The sequence below is a fragment of the Bos grunniens genome, chromosome 22 (assembly GCF_055505025.1).
Source record: "Bos grunniens cultivar Pamir isolate PY7600 chromosome 22, Bosgru_T2T1.0, whole genome shotgun sequence".
Classification (NCBI taxonomy): Eukaryota; Metazoa; Chordata; class Mammalia; order Artiodactyla; family Bovidae; genus Bos; species Bos grunniens.
In genome coordinates, this window is record NC_141186.1 from 45,917,785 (window position 1) to 45,945,546 (window position 27,762).

Consider the following 27,762-nt stretch of genomic DNA (forward strand, 5'->3'; position numbering starts at 1 on the left):
AGGCTGGAATAGGTAAATCTAATCCTTCGCCATTATTCATTTCACTTTCCTGAATTCTGTGGTATTTCCAAGGAGTGACTGCTTTTCTTCTGGGTTAAGTAGAAATCTTTGCCTAAGTCAAAACCACTTACTTTAAATACATTCGGAGACACCAGGATCTTTGGCCCTACGAGTGTTTCTCATGGTTTCAAAGTCAATGAATTGTCACTTGACCTTAACGGACACTTACAGAACACTGAATTACAGATTAAACTAAGTGGAGAAAAGAAGCTTTTCTCCAAAATTCACTGATCTACTGAGACAGATTTGAGAAGTCATAACAGTGTCACTTTATTGAGCACTGATGATTATAGTGGCAATGTATACAAAATTAAAGGGACTTGGGATTTCATTCTGCTACTTGGAATTATTTGTGGTCCCTTTTAAGGAGGTCAAGGATATTTGCACAGAAGAAAGAAAGTCTTGTCAGAGCCACTCTGGTTAAAATTCAGCAAGATGTGCAGTTGCTATGATGAGTCAGAACATTCTTGAAAAGTTATTAATAAAAGATATGCCTCAGCTTTCTAGATATTTTTTTGCATAGGTTGGTATACCGAATAATTGACTAAATGGTAAAATTCTGTCCCTTTCATTTAGATATGTTGCTATTATGTTTCTTCTTACTAAAAAATGTTCTCCATCATTGGTTTGAAATTAAAAAACGAAGTGTCACATAGCTGAAAATAACAAGAAGAGATGTTCCTATTCTTAAGCAGTCTTGAGATGCCCAGGTGCACTGTTCTTCTTCAGGCAAAGTCCATCTTAACACTTACCTTCCAGGTAGGCTTTCTAGGTGGTCATGAAAGGAAGACTGTTCACTGCTTCTTACCTGGAAAGAACAGATTTGAGCTGTACTGGAATCTGCTTAGAACTGAATCTGTACATGAGCCGTTCTAATGAGATTGTATTCTTCCACTAACGGTTTCACTGCTTGCTGAAGTCCAAAAATTTTGAAAAATAATTGCACTTTTCTAGATTTCCCTTCCAGAGAAAGGAACTTAGCTGAAGAATTTGAAAACCTACTCTGACATACCCAGGAGTTGGGCTGGGTAACGGGTTGTTTGGGAACAAAAGTAATTTTTAACAAGTGTAACCAAATCAGATTTCTAAACCCTAATGCACAGATTTAGGCACATGATATTGAAATTTGTGACCAATAAATAAATAAGGCAACAATAAAATTCCAGCATTTTTTCCTATCTCTCTGAAGAGAAAGTCAGCTTCTTCTGTGCTAATAAAGGGACTTGGGTTCTACTGCAAATAGTTAATCAATATTCTCCTAAACCCAGAATCAAGAGATGCAGTGGCCCACAGAGAATGCAAACAGACAAAAAAGACTCACCATGCCAGCTGCCTTTTAAAAGAAAATGCCAATTAAGGAAAAAAATCGCCTTTCCAAAGAAATGATATAGCAAAAGGGGAAGTAATAGAATACTGTCTTTCTTCACAAGAAACTATTTTTCTTATCAGACTCTTTCTGGTTATGGTAAGTCTTATATGGGAGAGGTCAGAGGGAAAGCGGGGGGCACATCTGGGGAAACAGGGAGACATTAAAGAATAGTTTTGCCTTTATAGGTTAAGTATATATACAGTATTAAACCCCTAATATTTAGAGTCATATTATCAATGCTCAGACTGATGCTTAGCAGTTATGCAGCTATGAGTATGGCCATTCATTCATTCTGAGCATTTTCTCTCAGCCAGTCAATGGAGGTTACAGTCTGAAAAAAGAGAGGATACGCCTGCCCTTCTAGTGCTTACATTCTAGCAAGGGGAAGCAGAAAACAAACATGCATGCCGATGAAACAAGATCATTTTAGACCAGGGTAGAACAAGAAAATCATACAGAGAACCACTGGCCGGGCGAGCAGGGCTTCTCTTAGGTTAATGCGTATGTTGAGGTGGTGACCTGAATGCAGTGAGGGGACCCAGGTGGGAGGAACAGCTTTCCAGGCAGAGGGAACAGAAAGTGCGGAGGACACATTGCAGTGAAGCTGGCAGGCAGGCCACCATGTTTAGACTTTATCTGGTAAACTGGGAAGTCCATGCAGGACCTCAAGCAGGGGAGTGATGTGATCTGAGCCTCACCAAGAAGAGTGAGCCCTCATGTCCTCATCCCTCGCTTCAGGGTTAACACGGGAGGAACACCAGACCGAGGCCTTATGCAAAGAGCAGGGAATCCAAAGGACGCTGTCCAGACAAGGTCAGGATTCACGGTGAGTTGCTGAGTGTGGATGCTGTGGTTGCTGATGGTGCTGCTGGAATGAAGGCAGGGAAGTCACGGCTTCCTAGCAAGCCAGAGAGTGAAATAAGGACCCATCTTTGACAGATCCATCAAAGTGAACCGGACTTGAATCCGGCTTTCCTGGTGTGGCTTATGGAGCTTACCTGAGCTCAGCTGGTAAAGAATCCGCCTGCAATGCAGGAGACCTCAGTGTGGCTTATTCCAGAGGTTTCCAGGTTTGGGGCATAGTGAAATGAATCAAAACATTTCAGGGAAAGACTCTTCCCACTAAGGTACACCTTTTGTGGAGCTGGCCAAGGCGAAAAGTGTGGGCACATTTGGGGAACCAGGGAGATAACTAAAAAAACAAATAGGTTTCTCATTATTTATAGGTAAAGTATGGTGGTTAAGCCTCTGTTATTTAGAGTCAGATTACCAGGGGTCAAACTCTTGGGTTTGAACACCAGAACTGCTTGGGTTTATAGAAATTGTGACCTCTTTGAACCTTTCTTTTTCTCCATATTGTGCAGATAATAACAAGATGTACCCTCATGAAATAGTAAAGATGAAACAAAGCAGTGAATTTAAAGAGTTCAGACAGGGGCTGATATCTGGTACATAAGAGGTCAATAAATGTTACCTGCAATTATTACTATTATTCATTACTCACTATTATCTCAGCATTTATCACCCTCATCTATGTTGAATTCTACTGCACAGACCCAGTGGATCACATATAATTGTATCCCATACTTTTCTCTTCCCACACCTGCATCCATACCCTCCTCAGGCAACTCATTTGTTCCAGGATTTTACTCAGAGACCCAGGGATGCATATTCCTTGTGTTGAAATCACTGCAGCCTTCTTCTCCATGGCCAGATCTGGAAAGAGGCCTTTTGGACATGATCTCAATTGTGAGAACATTCCTAATATGTTCCATATTTACAGGTGAGGAAATCAGGGCTCAGAAGGGGAAGTGACTCCTGTAGAGTCACTAGGTCAGCAAGAAGCAGAACTGAGATTCAGACTCGGGTCTGTTTGACCTCGATGTCTTGTAAAACTAAAAAAAAAAAAGCATCTATTCAACACCCCCAAATACCCCTGACACCCACACAGAAAGTACCAGTGACTTTAGGGCTCAAAATTAGAGAACTGTGATCAGGCCCAGCAAATAGAGAGCCCAAGGTTTTCAGAGAGACTCTCAGTCTGCCGGGTGTCACAAAGTGTCTCCCCGGCACCCCCCACGCCCTCCCATCCAGGCCAGTGGTAACACAATGTGCTGGTATTACTTTGACTGTGGCCATGTGGTGGTGAGCAGCCCTGAGCCCCTTCCGGCCTCTTTGTCCTGTTTAGTGCTCCATCTGTGGGCCCCTCGCCGGCTGCCCGGCTGGTCTTGACTCTGAGGTGGAGGAGTAAACATCTCGGGAATCTTTATTAGTTTATTTCAGAAGATGGAGCCTGTTTGTCCCTGGGGCCCGTCCCTTTTTTATGGCCTCCAGCCCTTCTTGACAAATTCTAGTGACTGGAGAGAAAACCGCTTTCTACAGCGGATCATTAAAACACCACCATAAACCCAGGGCCATAAAATATTATTTGCTGGGCATAAAAGGAGGGTAGATTTTCCCAGAATGACAGCCCAGCCCTGCTTTCTCCCACTGAGAAAGCCAGCATGGGGATGCGATCGTTCATAAATTCCTTATCTCACACTCTGTTTTGTGAAATAACCCTGGTGGGAGAGCAGCCAAAAATATTGATTTATTTGTTCCACAGGCTCAAAAGCATTTTTTAATGAGTGGAGTATGGCGATGCCTTGCCAGTGTGTCTGCAGATGACTCAATCTGTATGCACACACCCAAATGCACACACACTTGGAAAAGGGAAACCATGGAGTTGCACAAACTGGAGGCAGGTGAGACCAGAATATCTGAAGAGGGAGGTGAAGGGGCATCCATTCCCTCCTTCTGGCTGGCTGCCTGTCTGCCAGCCAAACTGCCCAACACCCATGGTGGGGCTGCTGCTTACAACAGGGCCCGCTTTGCAGAGGAGAACCTGATTGAAGGCTCACAGTGGATTTCACAGTTGGTTTCCCTTGACATTTTCCCCTGGAAAGAATTCCTTCATCCATTCATGCATTCATCAGATCATTCATCAAACACTACCAAGCACTTACTAAGTACCAGGTACTGTTCTGAGCAGTAGAGTGAATGAGAGCCGTGGAAAACACTGTTACCGAGCTTACTGCATCCTCCTGGGGTATAATCTCAGCAGACATTATTAATGTCATCAGATAAAGTTCACAATCTTTTATCTGAACTCCTTGGGGACAGACTGATTTGTTGGAAATTTTAGAATTTTTTTTGAAAGATAAAATGGGGGCATATGATAATTTAGTTTGCAAATAGCCCCCGTGAGGTCTGGGGAAGTACCCAGTAACCCAACACCATTCGTATTTCTTCTGTGAAAAGTATGAACATTCACTTCAACTGGGATAAATTAAGACTCTAAATGATCTTGTCACAGGAGGTCCAGTTTCACCACCACAGGAGTTTGAAATCCCGTTTTCAGAGCTGCTTTTTGTAGAGGAGCAGGTAATGAGTGCCCTGTGTGCTGCCTGACCCTTGCTAAGTTCTCCATGAGCTCTGCTGTTCATTCTCGCTGCACCCCAGATTTTCAAGGTCATCTGTTTCATTTTTACTGCTTTCCTACCAGGTAGGTCATCATATTTCTGTTTCTCTTTGTTGTGTGGCGAGGTCATTATATTTCTCTGATTTTTGTTTATATTGTAACAAAATCAATATTTTTGTTATAGTTGTCATAGGTGTGTGTTAAAGAGGATTCTGAGAGGCTAAATGACATGTCTAAAGTTTCACTGTTAGAAAGTGGCAATTTTAGGACTGGAACTCCAGACTTCAGAGTTTATACTCAGCCATAACCCAGCTCTAGTGTCTTCTCCAGGACAGAAAAGACAGCAGAGCAGGAAATAAAAGTGCTGGGGCTGTGTCTACACACACTAACAAAGGCAGTGGGAGAGAAGCAGGCAGTTGTTCAGATAATTCAGAATATAACAAGTTAAAAAAAAAAAAAGAGGTTTGTGGTGAGGAAGCTGGTGTTTCTGGACTGATGGTATGTGGGGGGCAAATTCTGCCAGTAGGATCTTGTAAACATTGGCCTCCAGCACTTGGGTGACGACCCCCACCAGGGGAACTGTGTTCTTGGTCAGCTTACTTCTGGCCACTTGTCAGAGCCTCCGAGGGTGAATTGGGTCTGTGGGGCATCGCTGGGGCACATGCCTGGGTTGAGAGTGTGCTCCCCACGGCCCGGATAAGCCAGGTTGCAACCACTGGGCCAAGGAACTGGAGAGGGAACTGCGGGGGCGGGGTGGGGGTGGGGGGTAGGGGGGTGGGGGGCGGGAAGGGGGGGTGGCATGTCCAGCGGAGACCCCTCTTTGTTTAGACCCTCCCTCCCATGGGCAGATCTAAGGCTAGATTATAAATTGGAAAATAGCCCCCCAAGTGGTCAAGGCCTAGATAAGGTCTAGCGGAAAGGGGATTCGGGTGAATAGGCTGCGTCCCAAGGGGATCTAAGGTAAACAGCCCTTAGGTCTGCGCGCACCCTCGGTGAAACAAGCGAGTTTCATACTGCCATTTTGATGCGCCCAGCAGGTCAGGGCCTTGGAGGGGTGCAGTCAGCTAGGACAAGTCAGGGTCAGGAAGGGACTTGGGAAGCACCTGCGGCGATGCCCTGGGGTAGTCCGCCAGAGATGGGAGTTGGGGGGTGTAAAGAACAGCTACCGTCCCAAGTACGTGCCTTAAGGTCAAGTACATGCTGGAGTTACTGCAGAAATGTTCTCTCTGTGTGTGTGTGGTGTGTGTGTGTGTGTATGTGGGGTGTGGGTGTCCCTTCCACCTTTGGTTGGGGGTGGTGAGAGCTGAGAAGAGTAACTGTGTTCCAGTGTGAGACATGGTTTAACCTGGGTCACCCTTGGCATGCTGGGTGTAGGCGACACCTCTGGCAACCCCACCCAAGCAGGACCCCCAAACCACAGGTGTCTGGAAGTGCCTGGAAGTTGCAGCGGAACCTGATTTTGCCGAACTTTGCAGGCTTCACACCTGAGGTTGGGAACCAGTCAAGATCCAACCGGCAGGACCACGGGTCGCTTCTAGATGCACTGGGTCACAGCCAGATGCTCAATCACGACCGAGTACCCAAATCTGCTACACTGGGGGCGATGCAGGGCTTGTGCACTTACCCTCTTTTCCAGCCCGGGGGCTTGGGGACCCTCCCCCAGGGATAAGAATGGGGAGGTGGTCCTCCTAGAGATTCCGTGGCATGGCGGCAGCCCGGGTGCAGCCCAGTGCAAGCAGCCTTGGACAGGCGAGCCAAGGGGTCCAAGCTGAAGTTGGGGTTCACCTTCCAGCGACTAGGCAGCTTTGGAAGGAGAGCAGAGCGCCAGGCGGCTGTCAGGCTGCGGCTAAGGAATGGACCTCTCTCTTTCATCAGATGCTTGGGGGATGGGAAGCCAAGAGGAGGGGGCTCCTGCCTGGAGTGTATACCGACGCCCCCCCTGCACCCCAGCTTGTGGTACGGCTTTAAAATCCTGCGGAGTTTGTCATAGGTCGGCCTCACCACGCATGCGCAAAGGCAAAGTTGGTTTTTTTTTTTTTTCCTCCTATCCACCCCCACCCCCCCCACCCCCCGCCCCTTCTCTTTCCAGCCGCCTTTGGTTCTGCAACTTAATTTTTTTTTTTTTTTTCTCCCTGAGAACACCAGGGGAAAGAGGAGTCCGGAGAGAGGGAGGGAGAGGAGGAGGCAGTTGGCCAGGAGGGCCGGGGGGGGTGGGGGGGGGACGCGGTCCCTGCGGTCGGTCAGTCTGTCTGCGGGGCGCAGGATCGCGTGGAAGTTTGCTGCAAGCTCCCAGGCGCCGCCTCCGCCACCCGGAGTCCGGTTCCGTGCAGCCTGTGCCGAGTGAGCTCCTTCGCCGCTGCCGGAACCCGACCGCCCGCCGCCCGCTGCCAGCTCTCCCGCCCCTCAGGCCCCGGCGCCAAACGAGGAGGTGGGCAGCCACGCCGGCCATGGACCGCCGGAGCTGAAGAGCCTCTGCGAAGCCCCTGGCCCTCGCGCCTCTTCGCCCTTTTCCCTGGAAAGGCGGGGGAAAAAAGGGGGACTAACCAGAAGAGAGAAAGAAGAGGGTGGGGAGGGGGAACCGGTGTCTCCCCCCGGGGCAGTCGCGCATCGTCCCCGAATCCACCAGAGGCAGAACTTTCAGGGACGACTTTTACCAGTTTGCTCCCACCTTTTTGCCAAACCCTAAAATGAAAGGACAAAAGTTGGCGCTGACTCTGGCAGCTCGGATGACGACTGGAGCGTTTTCAGCGGCATCTCCAGGAGAAAAACCCGTGCGCGTCTGATTGTTCTGTGGCCCCCAAGCTGCAGTGCGCGCGTGTGTGTGTGGGTGTGTGTGTGTGTTTGGGTGTGTGTCTGTGTGTGTACACAGACGTCCACACACACACTCGCGGCCGCGGGATCAGCGCCTGGAAGCAGACGTTTCGGCCACAGACTGACTCGTAGAGGAGGAGCTGGCGATCTGGAGGCGTGAGCCGCCAAAAGTCTGCAGGATCCTGGTGTGAATGAACCGGAGGCACCTGGGCGCAGGGATCACCTCCCCCACACCCCGCCCCGGGCCAGAGTTGAGTTGTGGGGCATTTTTTTTTTCACCTTCTTGTGAAGAATTTTTTTTTTTTATTATTTGTTGTAAAGTCTTTTGCACAATCACGCCCACATTTGGGGTTGGAAAGCCCTAATTACCGCCGTCGCTGATGGACGTTGGAGAGGGAGCGCCTCGCCGAGGAACAGTCGCCTGCGCGCCCTCGCCGGCCCCGCGGCTCCCTTGTTGCGCGCCGGCCGGGCCCTGCTCCGGCTGCCGGCAGGCGGACTTCGGCGCCCCCTCAGTTCCCGAGCGCATCCCAGCACTACTCTGGCTCGGGCACCCAGACTCGAACGCTAGTGACGGCTTAGGCTCCAGTCTCCAGAGCCTGCCGGACGAGCCCTGGAGGAACCCGCAGCTCCGCGCAGGATCGTCTCCGCAGGCTTAACGAGGACGCTCCGCTTGGATTCTTCGGCTCTGGTGGCGACTTCCTCCCCGCGCCCCCCTCCCCCTCGCAATGAAGGTAGGTGTTCTGTGTGTCGCCGAGGCTCGTCACTTTTTTTTTTCTTTACATTGTTTTATTTTGGAAGTTAACTGACCCTCCTCCACCCCCCGCCAACCTCTCCCTACCCTCCTCCATTTCTCCTACATCTGGAGACTCTAAAACCCCCCGCGTAGCTGGCTGAGACCCCTACCCTTTCGCCCTCCCCCCATCCCCGTGCACTACCTCGGTCTCCCAGGAGACAGACCTCTTCTTGTCCCACCAAAAGTTCTGCAAACTTTTTTAGACTTTGGAGAAAAAGTGAGGTAGAGACAGCGCAGAAAAACTGAGAGAGGTCCGCAGACGACTTTCCTTTTGCCCTGAGAAACTCAAGTGTAGCTTACTATGTATATTTCAGTAACAGGATAATGATTCAATTCAACAAATATTTACCAAGCGCCCACTGGCGCGGACCCCGAGAGGGTGGGTGGCCGGGGCTCAGAAAGGGGAAGGGGACTCCTTGGTTGAGAGACCGTGAAGCCAGACCAGGAGCTGACTATTCCTGAGCCTCGTACCCCCCGCCCTCTGCTGCCAGAGGCCAGGTTGCCGGCTCAATGCAGCCGGGGAACCCAAGCGCAGCAGGCCCTGTGCCTTTAAGAGTGCCTGGCAGGGGGCCAGCTCGCACCCTGGCGCAGGGATGGGGTCGCGTTATTAGCATTATTAGCCGCCACTGGGTGAGCTCCGCACTTTGCAGCGGTGATGGGGGTGGGGAGGGCTGGCGGTGGTGGCTCTAATTTGGTCCGCTGGGAGAGCGCACCCCGGCCCCCCGCGCGGAATCCTCCTTGTCCTTTAGAAACATTTGGGCCTCCGGGTTGGGAGAGCGGGCGGGGGGCAGTTTGTGAACTCTTGTTTGTTTTAATTGTCAGTTGTATGTTAAAGCCGAGTCACACACTCCGAGGGTCACCGAGAGTTCACTTTTACGAAAAGTTAACATTTCCTGCAGTATAACTAGCTATTTTCCAAACAATTTTTCCTCTCTGTCCTGCAGGCTTTGATCCTTATTTTCATTTTTCTTGATTCTCTTTTAAATTTTCTAGAAAATAAGTTTGGGATTGGAATTCAGATGTTTCCTAAAGCACCCCCTCAAAAAAGTTTATAAAAAACCCACAGCTTGGAGACCCCGTGGCCTGTTTTAGTCTCCAATCGCAGTCTGGCATGGGGGCCCCTTCTCGTCTCCCGTCTTTCTTTAGACGGACAGCTCGCTGTTTAGAAGTCACTTGGAGTCAGTGGTGGGATCACACCTCCTGCCCTCCTGCCAACGTTCAAGGCTACTCCGGCCAGATGCAGAGATTTTGCTTCTAGACAAACTCCGTGGGGAGCCGAGGGTGTGCAGGCAGTGGACATTGTGTGTCCAAGTGTGTGGATCTGTGCCCTGCACGTTGTGGAGAGTAAAGGGCCAGTTCTCGGGTCTTGCACTTACTAAATCCTCAGCCAGGCCCGGTGCCACAAAGGAAGACCCTCCCTCCCCAGGAGGCTCGGTCAGAGTTCCTAGCCGTTCCCTCCGCTCGTCCGAGCGCTCTGGTGCACAAGGGGTTAGCACCGTCTGCCAAAGCTCAGCTAGTCCTCTGCCTTTTTCTTTCTCGCTGTGCGGTGCCGGCTGCCCCCTGTTGGCTGCCTTGAGGTAGGACATCTTGGAGCCTGTGTCTTGGCCGGGCAGGCAGCTTGCTCGCCTCTTCCTCCCACCTCTGGCTTTACAAGAACATCCCTTCGGATCGCTAGGTCACACTCTCCCAGGAAGGCCCCTCGGAGGCCCCCAGAGGACATGCTGCGCTGCGCGGCTGCATTAGTAAGGGGTCAAGTGTCCGACCCAGCGAATGGGGCTCGGGCGAGTGGAAGAAGGGTTGGTACCCCTTCTCCCCGGCACATTAAGGAGCAGGAGCGTCCCCCTAGGAAGTCTCGGGTTTGGTCTTGACCCCCTCACTGGTTCACCTTGTAAGCCGAGGACCAGCGCTTCTTTTTCTCTCTCGTCCTCAGTTTCTTGTCTATTAAAAAGTGGAGTTGAAACAACCTCTGAAAAATGGGTGTTGAAGCATTCTGTAATTTTCCTTCTCTTTCCTTCCGCCTACAAACAGTTCTTTGGGACAGAGTTGAGAGGCTGTGCCTAGAGAGCTAGGCTAGACTTCTTGTGTGGGAAGGTAGAAGTGATGTTTCCCTCTTCTCCCTGGTCCCCCCAGGTGTGTGTGTGAGAGAGAGTTGGCTTGCAGTCTGGAGATCTTGTCTAAGGATGGATGAGGTGAGGCCGGCAAGAGAACTAGACTTGGCCACTGTGCTTCCCTCGGAGACTCCCTGGTACCCGAGTTGGTGTCCCTTCTGAGTCAGGACAGTCAGAAGCTGCACACACCTTCCTTGCACTGATTGGGGCTCAAGGAACTCCCTCCTCCACCTCCTCTGTCGGCTCCCCCACCCCTTCCGACCCTCGGTGCTGTGGACACATCCGGGCGGCTAGGGGCAGCTCCGGCTCTCTTGCTCCAGGCTAGAGGCCTGGGGGAGTGCGGGCTCCTCCTGGGCTCCCCCAAAACGGACCTCCTTTCAGCCTACCATCCCCTCCTGCTTCTCCCCTCGTTCCCCAACTTTGTGGCTGCCACTGATTTTTTCTCCTGCAGTTCTCTCCATCTCTCTCCCCTTGCTTTCGGGAGAGATTAAAGTGGGGAAAACAAAATTTATCTCCCACTAAGAGCTGGGATTCTTAAGAGTTTCCTGTGCTTTTCGCCACCGCGAGCCCAGGTCAATCTAATTTATTCTCCCAGTTTCTCCATCATTTCCGCTCCCAGAGACTAGGGTCTAGGGGCTGGGGCTGGACGTGAAGTGGAAGGGGGTGTCCGGACCGAGTGAGGTAGCGCCAGTGGCTGAGGGGCGAGAATTTTCTCCCTGCCTCGAGGGAATTTCTTTTTAGGCGCTTCTGGCCTCCGACTTGAGCGTGCTTTCCGGGGCTTTCTGTCGCCCCCCAAAGTCCTCTAAACTCGCGTAACGGAGTTTAGAGGATTCTCGGCCCGCACACCAGTTGATAAAGAAGGGTTAGGGACACTTTTAATCCAGCGGGAAGGCTCTGGAGGAGAGACAATATAAGCCTACTCTACGTGGATCTGTTCTGGGGCTGGAAACAAGGGCGCGCAAACGCCCTACCCCCACCTCACCCCTCCCTTGCGCTAGAACCTCTCAAATGCCCGCAGCCCTCCTCTCAGACGCGCACTAGAAACAGATGCCAAGTATCCTTACAAAGTCCATTTCTTCGGACCCTGAAATTGTTCAAAATTTTTAGCCTGGTCTTCGGTGAATTCAGCTTCTGCCCAGAACTTTTACCCTGCGTGTTACGGTCTCCGGAAAGGTCTTATTTTGTCCTCTTTTCGGATCAGTTCTCTTGGTAAACAGGCAGGGACGTTTACCCTACAGTTCGATGTATCAGTGAGTTGGCTGTGGGTTCCTTCAGTCTTTAAACTTGTGGGGCCTTTTCTGGGTTGCACGGGGGATTGGAGCGGGAAGAGGGCCAAGCTGTTTCCGGGCAAGCGCGCGGGTTAAGTGGAGATGTGACTCCCGGGGCTCTCCCGGCAGATTCCCTTCGGGACACCTCCGGCCTACTCCCAGCCCCGGGCTTAGAGACCCGCGTCGCGGAAGCCAACTGCCCCGCTCCCACTTTGGCCCCAGTTCTATGAACGAGTGGCTTCTCCCCGAGGTCGTCGGGCCGAGAGTGGGATCGGTTTGTGTGGCTTCTCCTCTAACAAAGAGATCCGCAGTAATCCGCGGAATCTGTTATCAATTTCTCCGCTGCCCGCGCCCCGCCCCGAGTGCCCCGCCCGTCGGAAAGCTGGAAAAGTGCGCGCGGCTCGCAGCGCGGTCTCTGCCTCCGCCTGGGAAGCACGTCGGAGAGCCTGTGTGTCTGTGCACGAGTGAGTGTGTGAATGTGCCAGAGTGTGAGTGTGTATGAGTGTGTGCACCCGCACGGCCTTGGCCCCCGATGGAGAGAGTTGACTTCGCAGCTTGGGCCGCGCGAGAAGGCAGCCCTCGCGAGCCACCCCCTCCCCTGGAGGAAACTTGACACTTCGGGCGGGGGTGGGGAGGAAGACCGAGCCTTCTCTCTCCTGGGCTGGGGAAACCCCAGGCTTCTCTTCTGCGGCATGCGCCCCCCAGCTCTGCGACGTTTTAGGGATGAGTGGGCCTCGGGCGCGGAGCCCTGGGTGGCGAACACTGAGGACCGCATAAGCATTTCCTCTAGAGAAGCCCCGAGGAATCCGGGCCAAAAGGGAGGCTGGCAAGGGAAAGCTGAGGCGCGCTCCTCAGCCCCTTCGCGTCTCCACCGCTGCCTCGGTCCCCCAGTCTTTTCTGGTGCCGGTTCCAGCCCAGGCCGTTCTGCAGCCTGGAGGAGGTTCACCTTTCCTTTTCCGAGGAAGGGGCTCCCTTGGGAGCCGAGGGTGGCGCAGCGCGGCAGGGTTACTCTTATCAGAGATGTAAAAGGGGATTTTGGAAAGCCGTTCCTCCCACCCGCCGCCGTCTCGCTCCGCCACCGCCTACAGGTGGAGAAGTCACCAGTGGGGAGGACGGCGGCGGAAACCTCCAAAGCCGCCCCCTGCCCCCGAAATTCTTGACGACGGGAACCTTCGCTGCCGAGGCCCTCTGCGCCCTGGAATCCAGGGGCTCGGCCGAGGCGCGGGAGCCAGCGCATCTCTGGCCCAGCCGGGGACTCCTTCGCACCGGCCCGGGCCTCGCCCTGCACCCTCATCTTGCGAGACTGACCCAACCGCGTCCGAATTGGGCTGGAGGGTGGGGTAGCGGAGTTTCAAGACCACGCTCAAGGTGCCCCGATGGCGAGATGCAACTCCAGACCAGGACCAAAGGAAACTGGAGTCCCCTCGGCTTCCTTTCCCCTTTCTCCGTGGCAGCTGCTAGAAGTGGGGACTGGAGGGAGCGGTAGTGGGAGTGAGAAAATCAGATTTTGGGGGAGCGCTGTGGGGAGGGCCGGGAAGGGAGCCCCTCTCCTCGGACAGCGCGACCTGGGGTGTGGGGGGTTGTGTATCCCTCCTCTGGGATACACTCCAAGGCGGAGGCCGAAGGCAGGGAGAGGGCACTGATTTCCGGTTTCCTGCGCCGGGAGAGCCGCTCGCCCATCCCCTTATGCCCCGTGCGCCCCCATCTCCTCCCCACCCCAGTCTGGCCGAAGAGCGGTCTAAGGAAACCCAGGCTGCCTTTCCCGCTATGGAAGCGGCTAGCCCCGGAGCGGGCCGTAAACTGATTATGAAACTGATGATGTTAATTCAGAGCTGCATTTCCCAGCTGGGCACTCCCGTGCTCGCCGCTCCCGGGGGCCTCGCCCCCCACCCCTTGCCCTTCCCTCCCGCGTGCTGCCCCCACCCCCCACCCCCGCGCCGGCCACCCCGCCTCCCTCGCAGCCGCCAGCGGCGCGCTCCACTCGCCTTCGCGCTCCTCTCGCCCATGGAATTAATTTCGGCTCCACTTGTTGCTCTGCCCAGGTCGGGGAGAGGACGAGGGTGGCAGCGGGTCCCCGAGTGAATTCCCGAGGAGGGACTCAGCACAGCGCGGAACTAGAGGGGAGCGAGGGGGTGCAGGACGCGAGCAAGCAGGAAGGAGGCAGCGCCTGGCACCGGGGCTTTGACTCAACAGCATTGAGACATGTTTGTAATCGCTGGCGTGCCCCGCGCGCAGGATCCCAGCGAAATCAGATTTCCTGGTGAGGTTGCGTGGGTGGATTAATTTGGAAAAAGAAACTGCCTATATCTTGCCATCAAAAACTCACGGAGGAGAAGCGCAGTCAATCAACAGTAAACTTGAGAGATCCCGGATGCTTCCGTTGTTTAAACTTGTATGCTTGAAAATTATCTGAGAGGCAATAAACATCTGCTCCTTTCTTCCCTCTCCAGAAGTCGATTGGAATATTAAGCCCAGGAGTTGCTTGGGGGACGGCTGGAAGGGCAATGTCTTCCAAGTTCTTCCTAATGGCTTTGGCCATATTTCTCTCCTTCGCCCAGGTTGTAATAGAAGCTAATTCTTGGTGGTAAGTTTATCCTATATGCATATTCTTTTACTTTAAGATTCGTTTGTATTGTATAATGAATGCTGCAATATTCTCAGTCGTGAATTTGGGTGTATTTATGTAATACACACACACACACACACACACACACATATATATATTTTTATAGACATTTATATATGTGTATATATATATATAAATATAAAAATGTTTAAATCAAAATTTTCTTTAAATTTTGTGAATTAAAATTTTTGCTTATTTTTAACACTGTGAAGCTTATCTTTAGCTCCATAGGGAATAGAAGCTATAAATTTAACTTTTGTCTTTTTTGAGGTTCACATTATGCTTGTAGTACATCATGTAATTAAGGGAAACCAGAATTCACTTCTCTAATAATTCTAAGCCTATCTATAAAATGTGCTTTTTGCTACCTCTAGGTAGTAAAAGTGAGTTCCAACGTTTATTTTCTGTCACTTGAAGTTACTAACTTTCAGGGTCTGAGGTAGGCAGAGTTACTAGGAAGATAGCTACACTCCAAGTGGGGAAGTACTGAGGGCTTGAAATTTAATCAAAAAAGGTTACCCTGAGTAGTTCAGTGTCCCTAAATGCGGGTTTCTTGCTGGTAGGGGCCTAGAGAGTAGACTGCATTCTATCTAGAGGATTATTTTTGACTGCATTCTGGTTTTTTTTTTTTTTTTTTTTTTTACTGTAAATGAACAGCGTTTTTCTGTCAAACATGACTTCTGTTCCCCGGATACTCTGTCTTGGGTCCCTCACAGTCACATAAGGAGCCCTTTTAAAACTTCCAGAACAGGGTAAATTTTCTTCCGTCTGTATACTTGGTCCTCCTGTTCGTCCATCCGTCAAAAGGAACTGCTATCTCCTACCCGTGTCGAATTATGTCTGCTTTCCGTATTCATACATTTTCAAGGCAGATCGGTCCAATTTGTGGGGCAAAGTGAGTCATTTTCTCTCATGTCAGAGGCCCATCCCCCCAGACTGCCTTTTACCCCTTTTCTGGAGTGGAATATCAGAGATTTTGGTTCAGGTATATGGCAGAAAGGGGCAAGGAGGGGAGTGAGAACTCTAGCTGAGAAGCCAGATGGCGGGACAGGGGCTATACAATGCCTCCGTTTTCTGAGTGGAGTTTAAACAGAGGAGTTCTATGAAGCCCGTCTCATACTTTGTCATGAGGACAAGCAGGAGAGAAAAAGCATCTGTGTGCTTAAACTTCTGTATTGCTGACATGTTTTCAGGGGGCCCACCTTGAGAGTTCACGTAAATCTTGAATGCACATCCCCCCCCCCTCCCTTTTTAGGTCGCTAGGTATGAATAACCCTGTTCAGATGTCAGAAGTATATATCATAGGAGCGCAGCCTCTCTGCAGCCAACTGGCAGGACTTTCCCAAGGACAGAAGAAACTCTGCCACTTGTATCAGGACCACATGCAGTACATTGGAGAGGGCGCCAAGACGGGCATCAAGGAGTGCCAGTATCAGTTCCGGCACCGGAGGTGGAACTGCAGCACCGTTGATAACACCTCTGTCTTCGGCAGGGTCATGCAGATCGGTAGGAAACCGTTTCAGATGTTGTTAAGTATATAGAAACTTTTCTCCTAGGAAATGTCTCTAGTGTTACTTAAAGCTTCATCTGATGGGACTCTTCCAGCAGGGTGGCGGCTTGGGACTTCTGTCATTATGGCTGTGTTCGTGCCTGTCCTCTGGATGTCTAATGATAAGTTTTGGACTTCTTGAATTAGATCAGGAGAGGGTGGGCATCAACTACACCTTCATTTTTCTCATCACTTAATTTTCCTAAAAAGCATTTTGTGTAAAATAGTACCAGAACACTTACGTTGGTTTCACAAAAGTAGATGGGGAAAGCTGAGTCATTTCTGTCCTTAAACTTCAAAACTCTTAATTGTTAGAAGTTTCCTAACTTGAACCACAATTCAGATGGCCCAGGCATCAAACTGAAAATTGCCATCTTGCAGAATGCTGGATGAGCTGGACGTAAGTAAGGTTTTAATGTTCCTAATATAGATATTTCCTAAAGCTATCTATTGAGATAAACGTGTTAGACACTTTACTTTTAGTCCCAGGAAGAATTTTAATTAGAAGTGATCCAATTTACATCTGTGAGTTGGCCATTGATATAAGAACACCTGCTTCAAAGGGCAACCTGGAAACTTAAAAGTGTTTAATGTATCGTTCACAGTCCAGTTCTTTATTTTTAAATGTGTTGTTGAACTTGTTATTCTATTCAGGGAGAAGGTGGCACTAAAACTGGGCTAAAGGCAAAGAATTTGGAAAATCAGTCTGCCTCTGGTTTAGTTGAATAGTGTAGGCTACAGTCTGACAGATGTGGTCCTGTGTGTGTGTGCTAGTGAATATTTTTGGTCTCTTTACTTTTATGCAAACAAGCCCGTATAATTAATATGACTGCAGTGACTCCTAAAATAAGCAATTTATCAAAGCAATTAACTATTTATACTGACTGAAGATAAAAAGTTGGCTTAATGTCCGTCACGGATGGATAAAATGCTTTTTAAAAAAACCCTGAAAAGTGCATTCATTGAGAACAAAAAAGAGTTGTCAGTGGATGTTTGAGCCAAGCGGCTTCATAAACTAAAATAATACAGGACTGGAAGCCGTTCCTCTAATTGAATGGGAGAACGGTCTGCAGCCTCAGCCTACAGAGCCTCCTAGGGCTTTTCTGTTAATGATTAAAATGTGCTAATGCATATTCTGGGACCTGAATCTAGGAATTAAGCTTCAGGAACACAGGAGTTTTCCCCAAATATGGGCTGCCTTATGTGGTTAACTCAGGGTGTAGTGAAGATTTAATTCTCCTGCATTTTGATATTGTGAGTGATCCAAAAACATCTTTGTCAGCTATATCACAGTAACCTCTCAGCCTTCTCTCCACCTTTGCCTTATGTGTTCCCTCTATCTACCTTCCTCTCAAACTTTGGGAGTTTTTCCCATATGTATGAGTTAGTGAAAATCATACACCTCTGATGGTAACAAGGAAGGAAAACAGCAATTGGAACTGTTTTTCTGTGTAGTCACTGGAACACAGCTTTGATTTAAGATCCTCTTTGTATGTAGCCTGTTTGGGGCCAAAATGTTCAGAATAAGCTATCATTTGCTAAGTGGATTTGAGTTCTGCTGAAGATTTACTTAAAATGTGGTCCAAGATTCAAAGAGACTGCTTCCTTAGGGAACAAGCAGAACCCTTGGTACAAAGGCCTGTGTTTAATTGTCCCCTGTAAGTAGACTCTCTGGTCCTTAGCTGTGAGGCACCGTCTTGGTTGATGGGAAGTAGGCAGGAGTGGAAGCTCATGATGGCCCCAGAGGAGGGAGCCCTCCTGGATCGTACCATCATCCCTGAGGCCCCCTCGCCAAAGGGTCCTCAGGTGTCCGAGCTCTCAGAGCAGACAGCTGCTGCAGGGTGGCTCATGGTGGTGGAACACAGGGCCTTAGAGAGAGAGAGAGAGGAAAAATCAGAATCGATTTTTATGGAAGAGGAACATGAACCCCACCCCAACGGTGGAAGTTACTTCATTTTCACTTTTCTACTTTAGGGTTTGTTAGATGAGAATGAGCTAAGGGAAAATTTGAAACACCTTTGATGCTAAGTGTGTGGGTGCCCACTCCAGAGCATGGAGTTCACCAGGGATGTGGAAGCTGGTTCTCCTCCCTGAGAGACCCTATGATGGGGCCAGTTTCTGTGACTCAGGCTGCCACCCCCAAGCACTCACCTACTTTCTTTAGAGGCCAGTCCAGGCGCTGTACACAGTCGCCTCTTCATTATGAAAACGTCCTCATTTTTCATCATGCTAGTCTTTCCTTCCAGCTTTTGTCTCCGGCTTGTCTTTGTTTGCCTGCTGTGAAAAGATGTGTAAGAAAGGCGCCGTCTTCCCAGAGGGTGAGGACAGGAAGGCTGATCTCTCAGGGAGGAGCTGTCACCCAATGCAGTGCTGCTTCCAGGATGGCTGCGTCCCCACGCTGCAGCCAGAGAGCACTTCTCATGCTGACATTTTCCCTGCAGTGACCAACTAGCTTAGAGATAGCTACCAGGTTTGATTTCTGGGGCAAAAAAAGAAAATAGTCAAGAATAGCATTGTCGTGCTTTGTATAAAATCCCTTTGATGCTCTCTGTATGCAGGACAGAGCTTTTTCTCTTCCTCTGTCTCCAGAGGATGGTTTATCTCTCTTCCTCAAGCTACCTCTGTATTCTATGAGTCTCCTGTCCACAGGGTTTTCTGTACTATCAGTGTTAATCCTCAGATCACTCCCTAGGATCTGTCTGCTCTCCTCATTTCTCACCACTCCCTTGATGTTCTCTGCCTTGCTAATTCAACTAGATAGATGGAACACCCCCACAGGAACTTTCTGGATCCTCCTGCCAACTACCAGCACACTCCTCAAGTTATTCATTTTTTACAATGTGGGAGGGAAGGTTTGGTAAATCAGAGCCATCGCCATTTCTGAGAGGGGAATCACAAGTGGTCACAGATTGAGGGGCAGAAGCCCAAAGGAAGGGCAGTCTGCAGGTTCCCTGAGTTGGCAGAGCCGCCCTCCTGCAGGATGGCCCTTGAATACTATGGTCAGCTGTTGTTGTGATTCCCTACCCCCACCAAAAAAAAAATTGTTAGCAAGCTCTTTAAGAGAAACTGATCCTGGTACAGGGATCCCAGTGTCAGAAGGGGCCTTTTCCCCCCTGGGCATCTGGTTCAATACCCTTATTTTATAGTTGAGGAAAATGAGGCCCCCCTTGTCACCCCGTGCCCCCAGGCCCAGCTTCAGCTGGCTGGGTATTAACCCTTCTCCCTCATAGTATAACACTTTCATTAAGTGACTTCTTGTCCCATGTAGAAATGTCTCTAGGTACAAGTGGAAATTGGAAATTAAGATAGTCTATGCTCACCTCCGTTTTTCTCCATACAAATAGGGCTCCTATAGAACTGTTTGACAGGGAGCTATTCTTTACAAGTTTTAGGGAAGAACCTTTTTCTTCTTTTCTCCTTAAGACTATTCCCCGCCCCCCCCCCCCCCTTTTTGTTGTTTTCCTGACACTTGGAGTCAGAGGCTGCTGCGGAGTCACAGAAATGACATTAAAGAACGGCAGGCTGTTGTGAAAGTAAGATACTCACCTTCTTGAGTGAGAAGCATCAGGCCGGGCAGCTTGGGAACTGAGAAGAGGCGAGAATTTCATTTGTAACTCTCTAGGAACCGGTTGAGAAATATCCTCTGGGGAAGTCAGGAGCCTTGTTCTGAGTCAGACTTGATGCTGCAGACGGAGGAAGGGGAAGCCAGGTTACTACCAGCGGGGCCACAGGAGCGGGAAGGGGCGGCTGCAGTGTTTGGCTTTCCTGGGGGCCTAGGGCTTTCAGAGGCTCTAAGCCTCTGTGCTCCTGTCCTGTAGGTCACTCAGAATGAAAATAGTAACAAATGTTTAAAATAAGTGTCAAGAAGTCTACCCCAATTGTGTGTTTTCTTCCCTTGGTGACTTCTTTTCTAGGCATTTGGGTTATTTTCAGAAGAGGTGTATAGAACAATCGATCTCTGAGCATCCCGCCTTGGGCTCTGTCTGAAATGGCAGAGCAGAGGTGGGGTGTGTGGGTGTTAATACCCTCCTGGGTTGTTTCTGCGTGTTGGGGCCTCCTAGCTCCCCCTTTAGGAGCCGGGTAGGGATGTTCGCCGTCCGGGGCTGCAGAGTGGGGGGCGCCCGCTGACCGGTCCTCGCCCGCAGGCAGCCGCGAGACGGCCTTCACGTACGCGGTGAGCGCCGCGGGGGTGGTCAACGCCATGAGCCGCGCCTGCCGCGAGGGCGAGCTGTCCACCTGCGGCTGCAGCCGCGCCGCGCGCCCCAAGGACCTGCCGCGGGACTGGCTGTGGGGCGGCTGCGGCGACAACATCGACTACGGCTACCGCTTCGCCAAGGAGTTCGTGGACGCCCGCGAGCGGGAGCGCATCCACGCCAAGGGCTCGTACGAGAGCGCGCGCATCCTGATGAACCTGCACAACAACGAGGCCGGCCGCCGGGTGAGCCTCCGTCCGCCGCAGGCCTGGGAGGGGCCGGGGCTCCCGGCTCTCCCTGTGTCTCTGCGGCTCTCTTCCTGTCTCCGCCTCCCTTCCTAGCTTTTCCGGTCTGTTTTCCCCCTGCCTGCTCCTCTCTGTCCTTCCACTCCCCTCAGCCAGCTCCCCACAGGCCTCCCTGGAGAGGGGTGCACACCCCAGAAAGGCCTCCTGGAGCGGAAGCAGCCCGCCGTGGCCAGCTCTAGCCAAGGGGCGCCTGCAGTGGCCTGAGAAAGATCTTTCTCCGCCTCTTTAATAAATCCCCAGCGCAATTGGCCAGGCCAGAGCTAAACATGCTGCTTAGGTTCGCAGCCCTCCTCCCTGGAACAAGTTTGTGGCTGCGATTAAGATTAAATTGGGGAGAGGGAGTTATTTATTTCAGTAGGTGCCCAGTTGAGCAAGCCCTCGCCCAGCTTCCGGGTTACCTCCTCCCCTCTTTGTGCCCCTCCTTGTGTCCTGGGACAGCAGGCCTGATGGATTGAGGGTTTGTAAAAAGAGCTTTTCTAGGATAACTCTCCAACCAACCGGGTGGAATTTCGTAGGTCTGACGATCAGGCCCATGGAAGGAAGAGAGGGCCTCGAAAGTGTCCAGAGAGAAAGTCCTCCCAAGGCAGCCCGCCCCTCCACCCCATCCCCCGTTTCACTCTTTCCTTCCCCTGGTGGGGCTATGAAAAGCTCCCTCACAATAGTTAAAAAGACCCTTTTTTCCTGCGGTTAAACACATGGCACTTTATGGCTGCTTTAAAATGAAGGGGTGAAAACTTTTCCTAACTTCGGCAGCACTGAAAACCAGGGCCATTATTTTTTTCAGAGAACCCAAGGTGGGTGCCAGGAACTTTCTGGTCAGAGATCTCACTCTTCTGTATTTTGGGGTGAGGAACAGGAATGGTAATCACAAAGTAACATCCAGGGGACAGGAAGGAACCTGAGAGCCCCGCACACCCTCTCGTGAAAGGCGGGAAACAGACTGGAGAACCACTTCCAGGCAGGGCAGAGAATTAGGGGATGGAGCTGTCAGCCCAGGCACTTTTTCCCTTAAACTAGGGCGTTGCAGCTCGAGGGTAAAGGGCTGCAGGTTTGGGGATTAAAGAAATCTAGGTTAACACCCTGCTCTGTTTCTGAGCATCCGTTGCCCCATCTGCTCACCAGTTAGATGGACAGTAACAGTGTCGCCTGGGGTTGCTGTAAGGACTCACTGGGGTCATACAGTAGACTGAACCTTGTTATTAACACTTGGCCACTTCTGAGTTCTAATTAATAAGGCTCAACCGAAGGGCTGAGTTCAGTGTCAACCAGTGGTAAGTGCTTGATAGATGATAACTGAGTCACTAGACCTAATGAAGCAGAGCACATAGGAAAGTGGAAGTAACCCAGATCCCTCCAGGTAACCTGTTTCTTCTCAGCTTTGATCTTGACTATGTGGGGGACCACAGAAGGACTCAACTCTGCAGAATCTTACCTGTGGTGCCTGAGTGGTCAGATGGTTGCTCCAGGGGAGCGTGGCCACTCCTTTCTAAGGCTCCCCTTTGCTGGGGTGCCTGTACCAGGGGTGGACTTTCTGCCCCCTGCAGCCGGCCCAGGCCTTGGAGTGGGCATGGCTACCCCACTGTCTCGGGAGCCTAGCACCTCGGTCCTGTTCTCTACCCAGGACACATCACCTTAATCTGCATGCAGGGCGTCCAGCGTCTCAGACCACAAATGCCTCCAGGACAGAGGTATGGCTGACTCGGGACCCACTGTGTCCCTCTCTGGTGCTTTCAGCCTTCTTTGGGGATTTCCTCGGTTTCTCTCATGGAGAGAAATCACAGGAGCTTAGCAACCAAGAAGAGCAGGTCAAGGGACTTCCAAGGGGAGACAGGAGGGGTCGGAGTGTGGGAAAAGCACATTCGATGTAATTTCATTTAACATGAGCATTTGTACATAGGTTTTTTGGAAATGTTATAGTTGGAGCAGCAAACTGTGCTTGATCCTGGTGGATGAGGTTACAGAGAAGACGGTTTTCCTCCAGGATCGTAGGGGTGAGAGGAGGAAAGCTGGACACTCGGTCAGGAAACCGTATTAGACTCCTAGAAAGAAAATCTAGTTTCTGATTCTCCTCAAAGGGGAGTGAAGGTTAAATACGTTTGCAAAACCCTTTCCCACACTAGCCTAGCCGCGGCCCTGAAACCCTTCATGTGGAGGGGGTACGCTTGAGCTCCCCTTTGAGGAGAGCCCCTTCTGAAGCCCTGGAGGGAGAGGGTCGCTGCTGGGGCAGGAGTGGCCTCGCACGGCTCTGGCCTCCAGGTCCTGACAGGCGGCTGCCAGCAGTGTGCTGGCTTGGGAGGCTCACTGGCACAGCCCCGGGCAGCCGGCACTGTAAATGGGCAGCGGCCACCTCCCAGACCCGTGGGTGCTGCTGCTGCAGGGCCCAGCACCATGCCCTCGTCACCCTGCAAACCAGGTCTGCTGATTGCATCCTGCCTGCTAAGTACCTCAAGCCAGCATGTCTTGGTTTCACCCTTGTAACACTGCCGTGAGGTTGGCACCACCACAGTGCCCTTTGCAGATGGGAATGGAGGCCCAGAATGGTGATGCCCTTGCCTAAATTCAGGGGCAGGACAGAATCTGTGTCTGTCTGGGTCCAGGGTGGACGCGCTCAGCCTGTGCAGAGCGTGGGGGCTGTGCAGGAAGCAGCAGTGAAGGTACCTGAAATCCAGGCCCGGTCCCCCTCTATCCAGCCTGTGTGACCATCTGGGCCGCTTACCTTCTCTGCGTCACTGGGCCCTCGTCCAGTCCCGCGCAGGTTACAACCGTGCTGGGAGGATTTGATGAGATGAGAGTGGAGAGGCCCTTAGGACAGGGCTCGCCCCACGGCAGTATGAACAGTAAGAGTGAGGAAAGATTTGAACCCTGACCACTTACCAGCTGGGCGCCCATGGCGTGAGCTTGGAGCCCAGCTGCCTGGGTTCCGGTCACGGCCCCTCCTTCCCAGTGCTTGGGCTGCTAACACAGCTCGCTGGGCTTCACTTTCCTTCTCTGAGACGCAGGCGGTGGGGTGCTTCCCTCACAGACTGCTGCTCACAGGAGTCCAGGTCAGACCTGACGGCAGTCTCCTGCTTCCAAAAAAGAAGCCAAGGCAACAATTTTGTTTCTTGTTCCCATTCAAAACCAGGTAGTTTATTATGATGATGTGTAACAATGAGGGGTAAGAACCGATTTATTTTACAGACTCATTTTTAAAGAAGGCCACAAAAGCCTCCAGGTCTGGAGGACGAGGGGGAGGTGGCCCGGGCTGAGCTGGTGACCAGGGTCTGGGTTCCCAGGTGAGGGTGCCCCCCGCTGACTGTCCCCTTCTCCCCGCAGACGGTGTACAGCCTGGCCGATGTGGCCTGCAAGTGCCACGGGGTGTCAGGCTCGTGCAGCCTCAAGACGTGCTGGCTGCAGCTGGCCGACTTCCGCAAGGTGGGTGATGCCCTGAAGGAGAAGTACGACAGCGCGGCGGCCATGCGGCTCAACAGCCGGGGCAAGCTGGTGCAGGTCAACAGCCGCTTCAACTCGCCCACCACCCAGGACCTGGTCTACATCGACCCCAGCCCCGACTACTGCGTGCGCAACGAGAGCACCGGCTCGCTGGGCACGCAGGGCCGCCTGTGCAACAAGACGTCCGAGGGCATGGACGGCTGCGAGCTCATGTGCTGCGGCCGCGGCTACGACCAGTTCAAGACGGTGCAGACCGAGCGCTGCCACTGCAAGTTCCACTGGTGCTGCTACGTCAAGTGCAAGAAGTGCACGGAGATCGTGGACCAGTTCGTCTGCAAGTAGCGGGCGCCCCGCCGCCTGCCCGTCACCCGGCCCCGCTCCCAGGACCCACTTATTTATAGAAAGTACAGTGATTCTGTTTGGGTTTTTTTTTTTTTAATGTTTTTTTCATCCCTAAGAATTGCAACCGGAACCATTTTTTCCCCCTGTTCCCATCTGAGAACTCTGTGGTTAATAATATTATAATTATTATTTGGCAATAAGGGGGTTGGGAACCAAGAAAATATTTATTTTGTGGATCTTTGAAAAGGTAAGACAAGACTTGTTTTGATGGTATAATGGATGGGGGGGGGATAAAACATGCCCTTGCTGAGATGTGTGCACATCTGGAGGTCAAGGAAACATTGTTCTCTTTGTCTCAGCTATCGCATGGGACAGGTAGCACCCCACTGCAAGGAGGTGGCCCAGAGCTATGCATGACCCAGCGCCTGGGAGCAAAAGGAGTTCTGCGGTCTGGGGAAGCCGGAAGGTCTTGAGAAACAGACCAAACAATGAGAACCCCACCCCCCTCTTTCCCAGGGGCTGCCAGCCTGAAATATTTCCAAAATGTATTTAAAATTTGAGAACAAGAATCTCATATCCCTTCAAGAAAGAAGGTTTATCATATGTCTCACTGTCCTCCAGCATTCCATCTACAGCTGGTCCATTCTATTAGCTACTGAAACCTGGGGAGCAGGGAGAGAAGCCCTAGACATTAAAACACAAAAAACTCCTTTTATTGAGTCAGTTGATTTAACATTCAAAGCTGTTGTGAGAATCAGGTTATCCACTTGGAAAAGGATCCCTGAATGATTCTGGTACCAGACGTTTTGCTTGGAGAAGGGCAGGGAGGTTGGCTTGGCGATAAAGGAAAATATACTGTAATTTTCTTAGGGATACTTGGTTAATAAATGATAATAGTGAAAACACACGAATTCCATTCACAGATCCTCAACCTGAACTTCAAGGTACTTGTGTGCAGTTCAGCCCTGCACCAAAGCAGAAAACCTATTTGAGGGAAAAAAGTGACCTCCGCCCTCCCTCCTTGACCCCGCGCCCCATCTGCTTCCGCGCCTTGCTGCGCTGCGGCCGCGTTTCCAAGCGGAGTTCCGCAGGGTCCCCTCTGATTGTAGGACAGGGAATGAAACCCTAGGAGCTTCTCTTGGAAAACAGCTCGCTACTTAGGGATTTTATTCCGCCTACAACTTTTATTTCGAGGAACAGTAGTTTTCGATGTTTTCATGACATCACTTGGCGAATGGCCTTCACAGAGGTGTGGCAGCATTTCCCCCTTCTGATCCTGTGTTCAGACTCTCCATTGATACTTCCGCTTCTCTGCAGGTGTACCTAGAACTGTTCCCAGTGGACTTGAACAGTTGGTTCAGTGGTACCTGATAGCTCAGTCTCTTGTACATAACATATATATATATATATATACACATATATATATATATAAATATAATTATATCTCAGTGCAGCCAGTGATTTGGATTTACAGTTTACTCTGGGGTTATTTCTTCGGTCTAGAGCCTTGAGGTCCTCCACTGCAATCCAAGTGGGATTTTCCCCGACGGTTTCTAAGTTGAGCTCAGGCTGTGGCCCTGATGCCACTGCATGCTGAGCATCGTGAAGCAGCTGTGTTTCTGAGGAGTCTGGAAGGTCTTGGTCGTGGGTGTGGTGGTTTGAAGATTTCTTCGGTCTCCCCTGCTCCATCCCTTGGTTCTCCAGCCTCGTTTTCTGCACGCTTGCTGGAGAGGGCATTACTTGTTCATTACAGAGGTGGGAATGAAGAGGACACATGTCAGCATTTCTCTTTCCTCTGCTCACTTTGCAGGGTGGAACTTGGTGCCCGTTAGACCTGAGGGCGCCTACCGAGTCCCCAGGGAAAATCCAGCTCACATCTTTAGCTAGTTTAAAAAAACAAAAACAACAAAAAACCAGGACACCTCTTTGCAAAGAGTACCATCACCTGTGTTCTCATCTCAGACTTGTGCTGTTGTAGAAGTTTGGGAAGACACACGTTCTGCAGCCCTCACAGGCTCAGTGGCCCTCAGGTCAGCCCGGCCACCTGTGGCTCTTATTGCACAAGGATAGTCACTCCCCCTGCTCCCAGCTGCAGTGAATTGCAAGCAAAAGATCTTGAAAGTAAAAAGCACTAATTAGTTTAAAATGTCACTTTTTTGGTTTTTATTATACAAAAACCATGAAGTAATTTTTTTATTTGCTAAACCAGATTTTTTGTTCCTTTCTAGTGATTCATGTTTATGAAGAGAGTTGAGTTTAACAATCCTAGTTTTTAAAAGAAACTATTTAATGTAAAATATTCTACTTGTCATTCAGATATTATGTATATCTTCTATGGCCTTTATTCTGTACTTTTAATGTACATATGTCTGTCTTGTGTGATTTGTATATTTCACTGGTTCAAAAACAAAACATCGAAAGGCTTATGCCAAATGGAAGATAGAATATAAAATAAAATATTACTTGTATATTGGTAAGTGGTTTCAATTGTCCTTCAGATACTTCATGTGGAGAGTTTTTGAGAAAACATGAGGGATAGTTTAGGGGTGACTACATGTTAGAAAAATAGAAGAGTGGAGAATTTTACCAAAACCAAATTATTTGGGAGCTTCAAAAGATTTCTATATGTAACAGAACAAAAGGGGAATTCTCTTTTCCTATATATGTTCCTCAAAAAAATCAAGCAGATGGCTTAAAGCTGGTTATAGGATTGCTCACATTCTTTGAGCATTATGCATGTAACTTAATTGTTTCAGAGCGTGTTGGTGTTGTAGCATCTCCGAGAAGAACTGAAAAGGCACATGCTTTTATCCATGAACAGAATTTTAGTGCAAAAAAAGTGTATTTGTGTTCACCACTGCAGCTAGTGCACCACTCTATTTGAACTTTCTGTGGATGGAGTGTCTCTGCCCCTTGGAAAGTAGTTTTATGAAAAGCAAGCCTCAATCTGCAGAGAATGAAGGAAACTGAAGGTTCGTTGTGTTAAGTGCAATTAATACGGGCCCTCGTGCTTCTTGAAGGCGCGGTGAGTCTGGGCCGCGACGCACAAATTGATATGTTAGCCCCTTGCTTTTTTCTTTCTGGATAACCTTGTAACATATTGAAACCTTTTAAGGATGCCAAGAATGCATTATTCCACAAAAAAACAGTAGACCAACATATAGAGTGTTTAAAATAGCATTTCTGGGCAAATTCAAACGCTTGTGGTTCTAGGACTCACATCTGTTTCAGGTTTTCCTCAGTTGTATATTGACCAGTGTTCCTTATTGCAAAAACATATATTCGATTTAGGAGCGTCAGCTTTTTTTTTTTTTCATCTCATCCTGGACTGCATTCAAGATCTTCCCAATACAGGAAAATTAGCAAAAAATTTATATACAGGCAGCAGCGAATGGAGCTATGTTCAAAATAGTAATTATGGGCTTAAGTAAAAGGAAGGCTGTTTT

General features: G+C 50.3%; 2 protein-coding genes and 1 long non-coding RNA gene across 19 annotated transcripts in view; 1 reads left to right on the plus strand and 2 right to left on the minus strand.

Annotated features, from left to right (window-relative positions):
• Positions 1-305: 305 nt before the first annotated feature.
• On the minus strand, positions 306-13,566 carry LOC147348369 (uncharacterized). 3 transcript variants are annotated; one of them, XM_086367457.1, is made up of 3 exons: positions 6,514-13,566; positions 2,128-2,297; positions 306-868 (listed from the first exon to the last, which is right to left on the minus strand). In XM_086367457.1, the coding sequence occupies exon 1, from the start codon at positions 13,161-13,163 to the stop codon at positions 12,162-12,164; it is 1,002 nt and encodes a 333-aa protein (XP_086223583.1). In that variant the 5' UTR covers positions 13,164-13,566; the 3' UTR covers positions 306-868; positions 2,128-2,297; positions 6,514-12,161. The 3 variants fall into 3 exon arrangements, with proteins under 3 accessions (XP_086223583.1, XP_086223582.1, XP_086223584.1); XM_086367456.1 differs by having other exon boundaries at positions 2,128-2,327; XM_086367458.1 differs by lacking the exon at positions 2,128-2,297.
• WNT5A (Wnt family member 5A) lies at positions 4,038-26,793 on the plus strand. 4 transcript variants are annotated; one of them, XM_086367455.1, is made up of 5 exons: positions 4,038-4,208; positions 14,320-14,453; positions 15,751-16,001; positions 20,190-20,482; positions 23,858-26,793. In XM_086367455.1, the coding sequence occupies exons 1-5, from the start codon at positions 4,053-4,055 to the stop codon at positions 24,314-24,316; spliced, it is 1,293 nt and encodes a 430-aa protein (XP_086223581.1). In that variant the 5' UTR covers positions 4,038-4,052; the 3' UTR covers positions 24,317-26,793. The 4 variants fall into 4 exon arrangements, with proteins under 4 accessions (XP_086223581.1, XP_086223577.1, XP_086223578.1 ...); XM_086367451.1 differs by lacking the exon at positions 4,038-4,208 and adding an exon at positions 8,290-8,431; XM_086367452.1 differs by lacking the exon at positions 4,038-4,208 and adding an exon at positions 12,200-12,333.
• Positions 16,522-27,762, minus strand: part of LOC147348371 (uncharacterized) — a 200,031-nt gene continuing 188,790 nt past the window's right edge. For 5 of the 12 annotated variants that reach the window (XR_015151516.1, XR_015151514.1, XR_015151508.1 and 2 more), the window contains 4 exons: positions 23,417-23,607; positions 19,591-19,727; positions 18,196-18,321; positions 16,522-17,912 (listed from right to left, as the gene is read on the minus strand). This is a non-coding gene — a long non-coding RNA (uncharacterized LOC147348371). Of the gene's footprint in view, positions 18,524-19,590; positions 19,728-20,215; positions 20,355-23,258; positions 23,611-27,762 lie in introns of those variants that run through there. The other 7 variants (XR_015151513.1, XR_015151512.1, XR_015151510.1 and 4 more) reach the window with 7 other exon arrangements.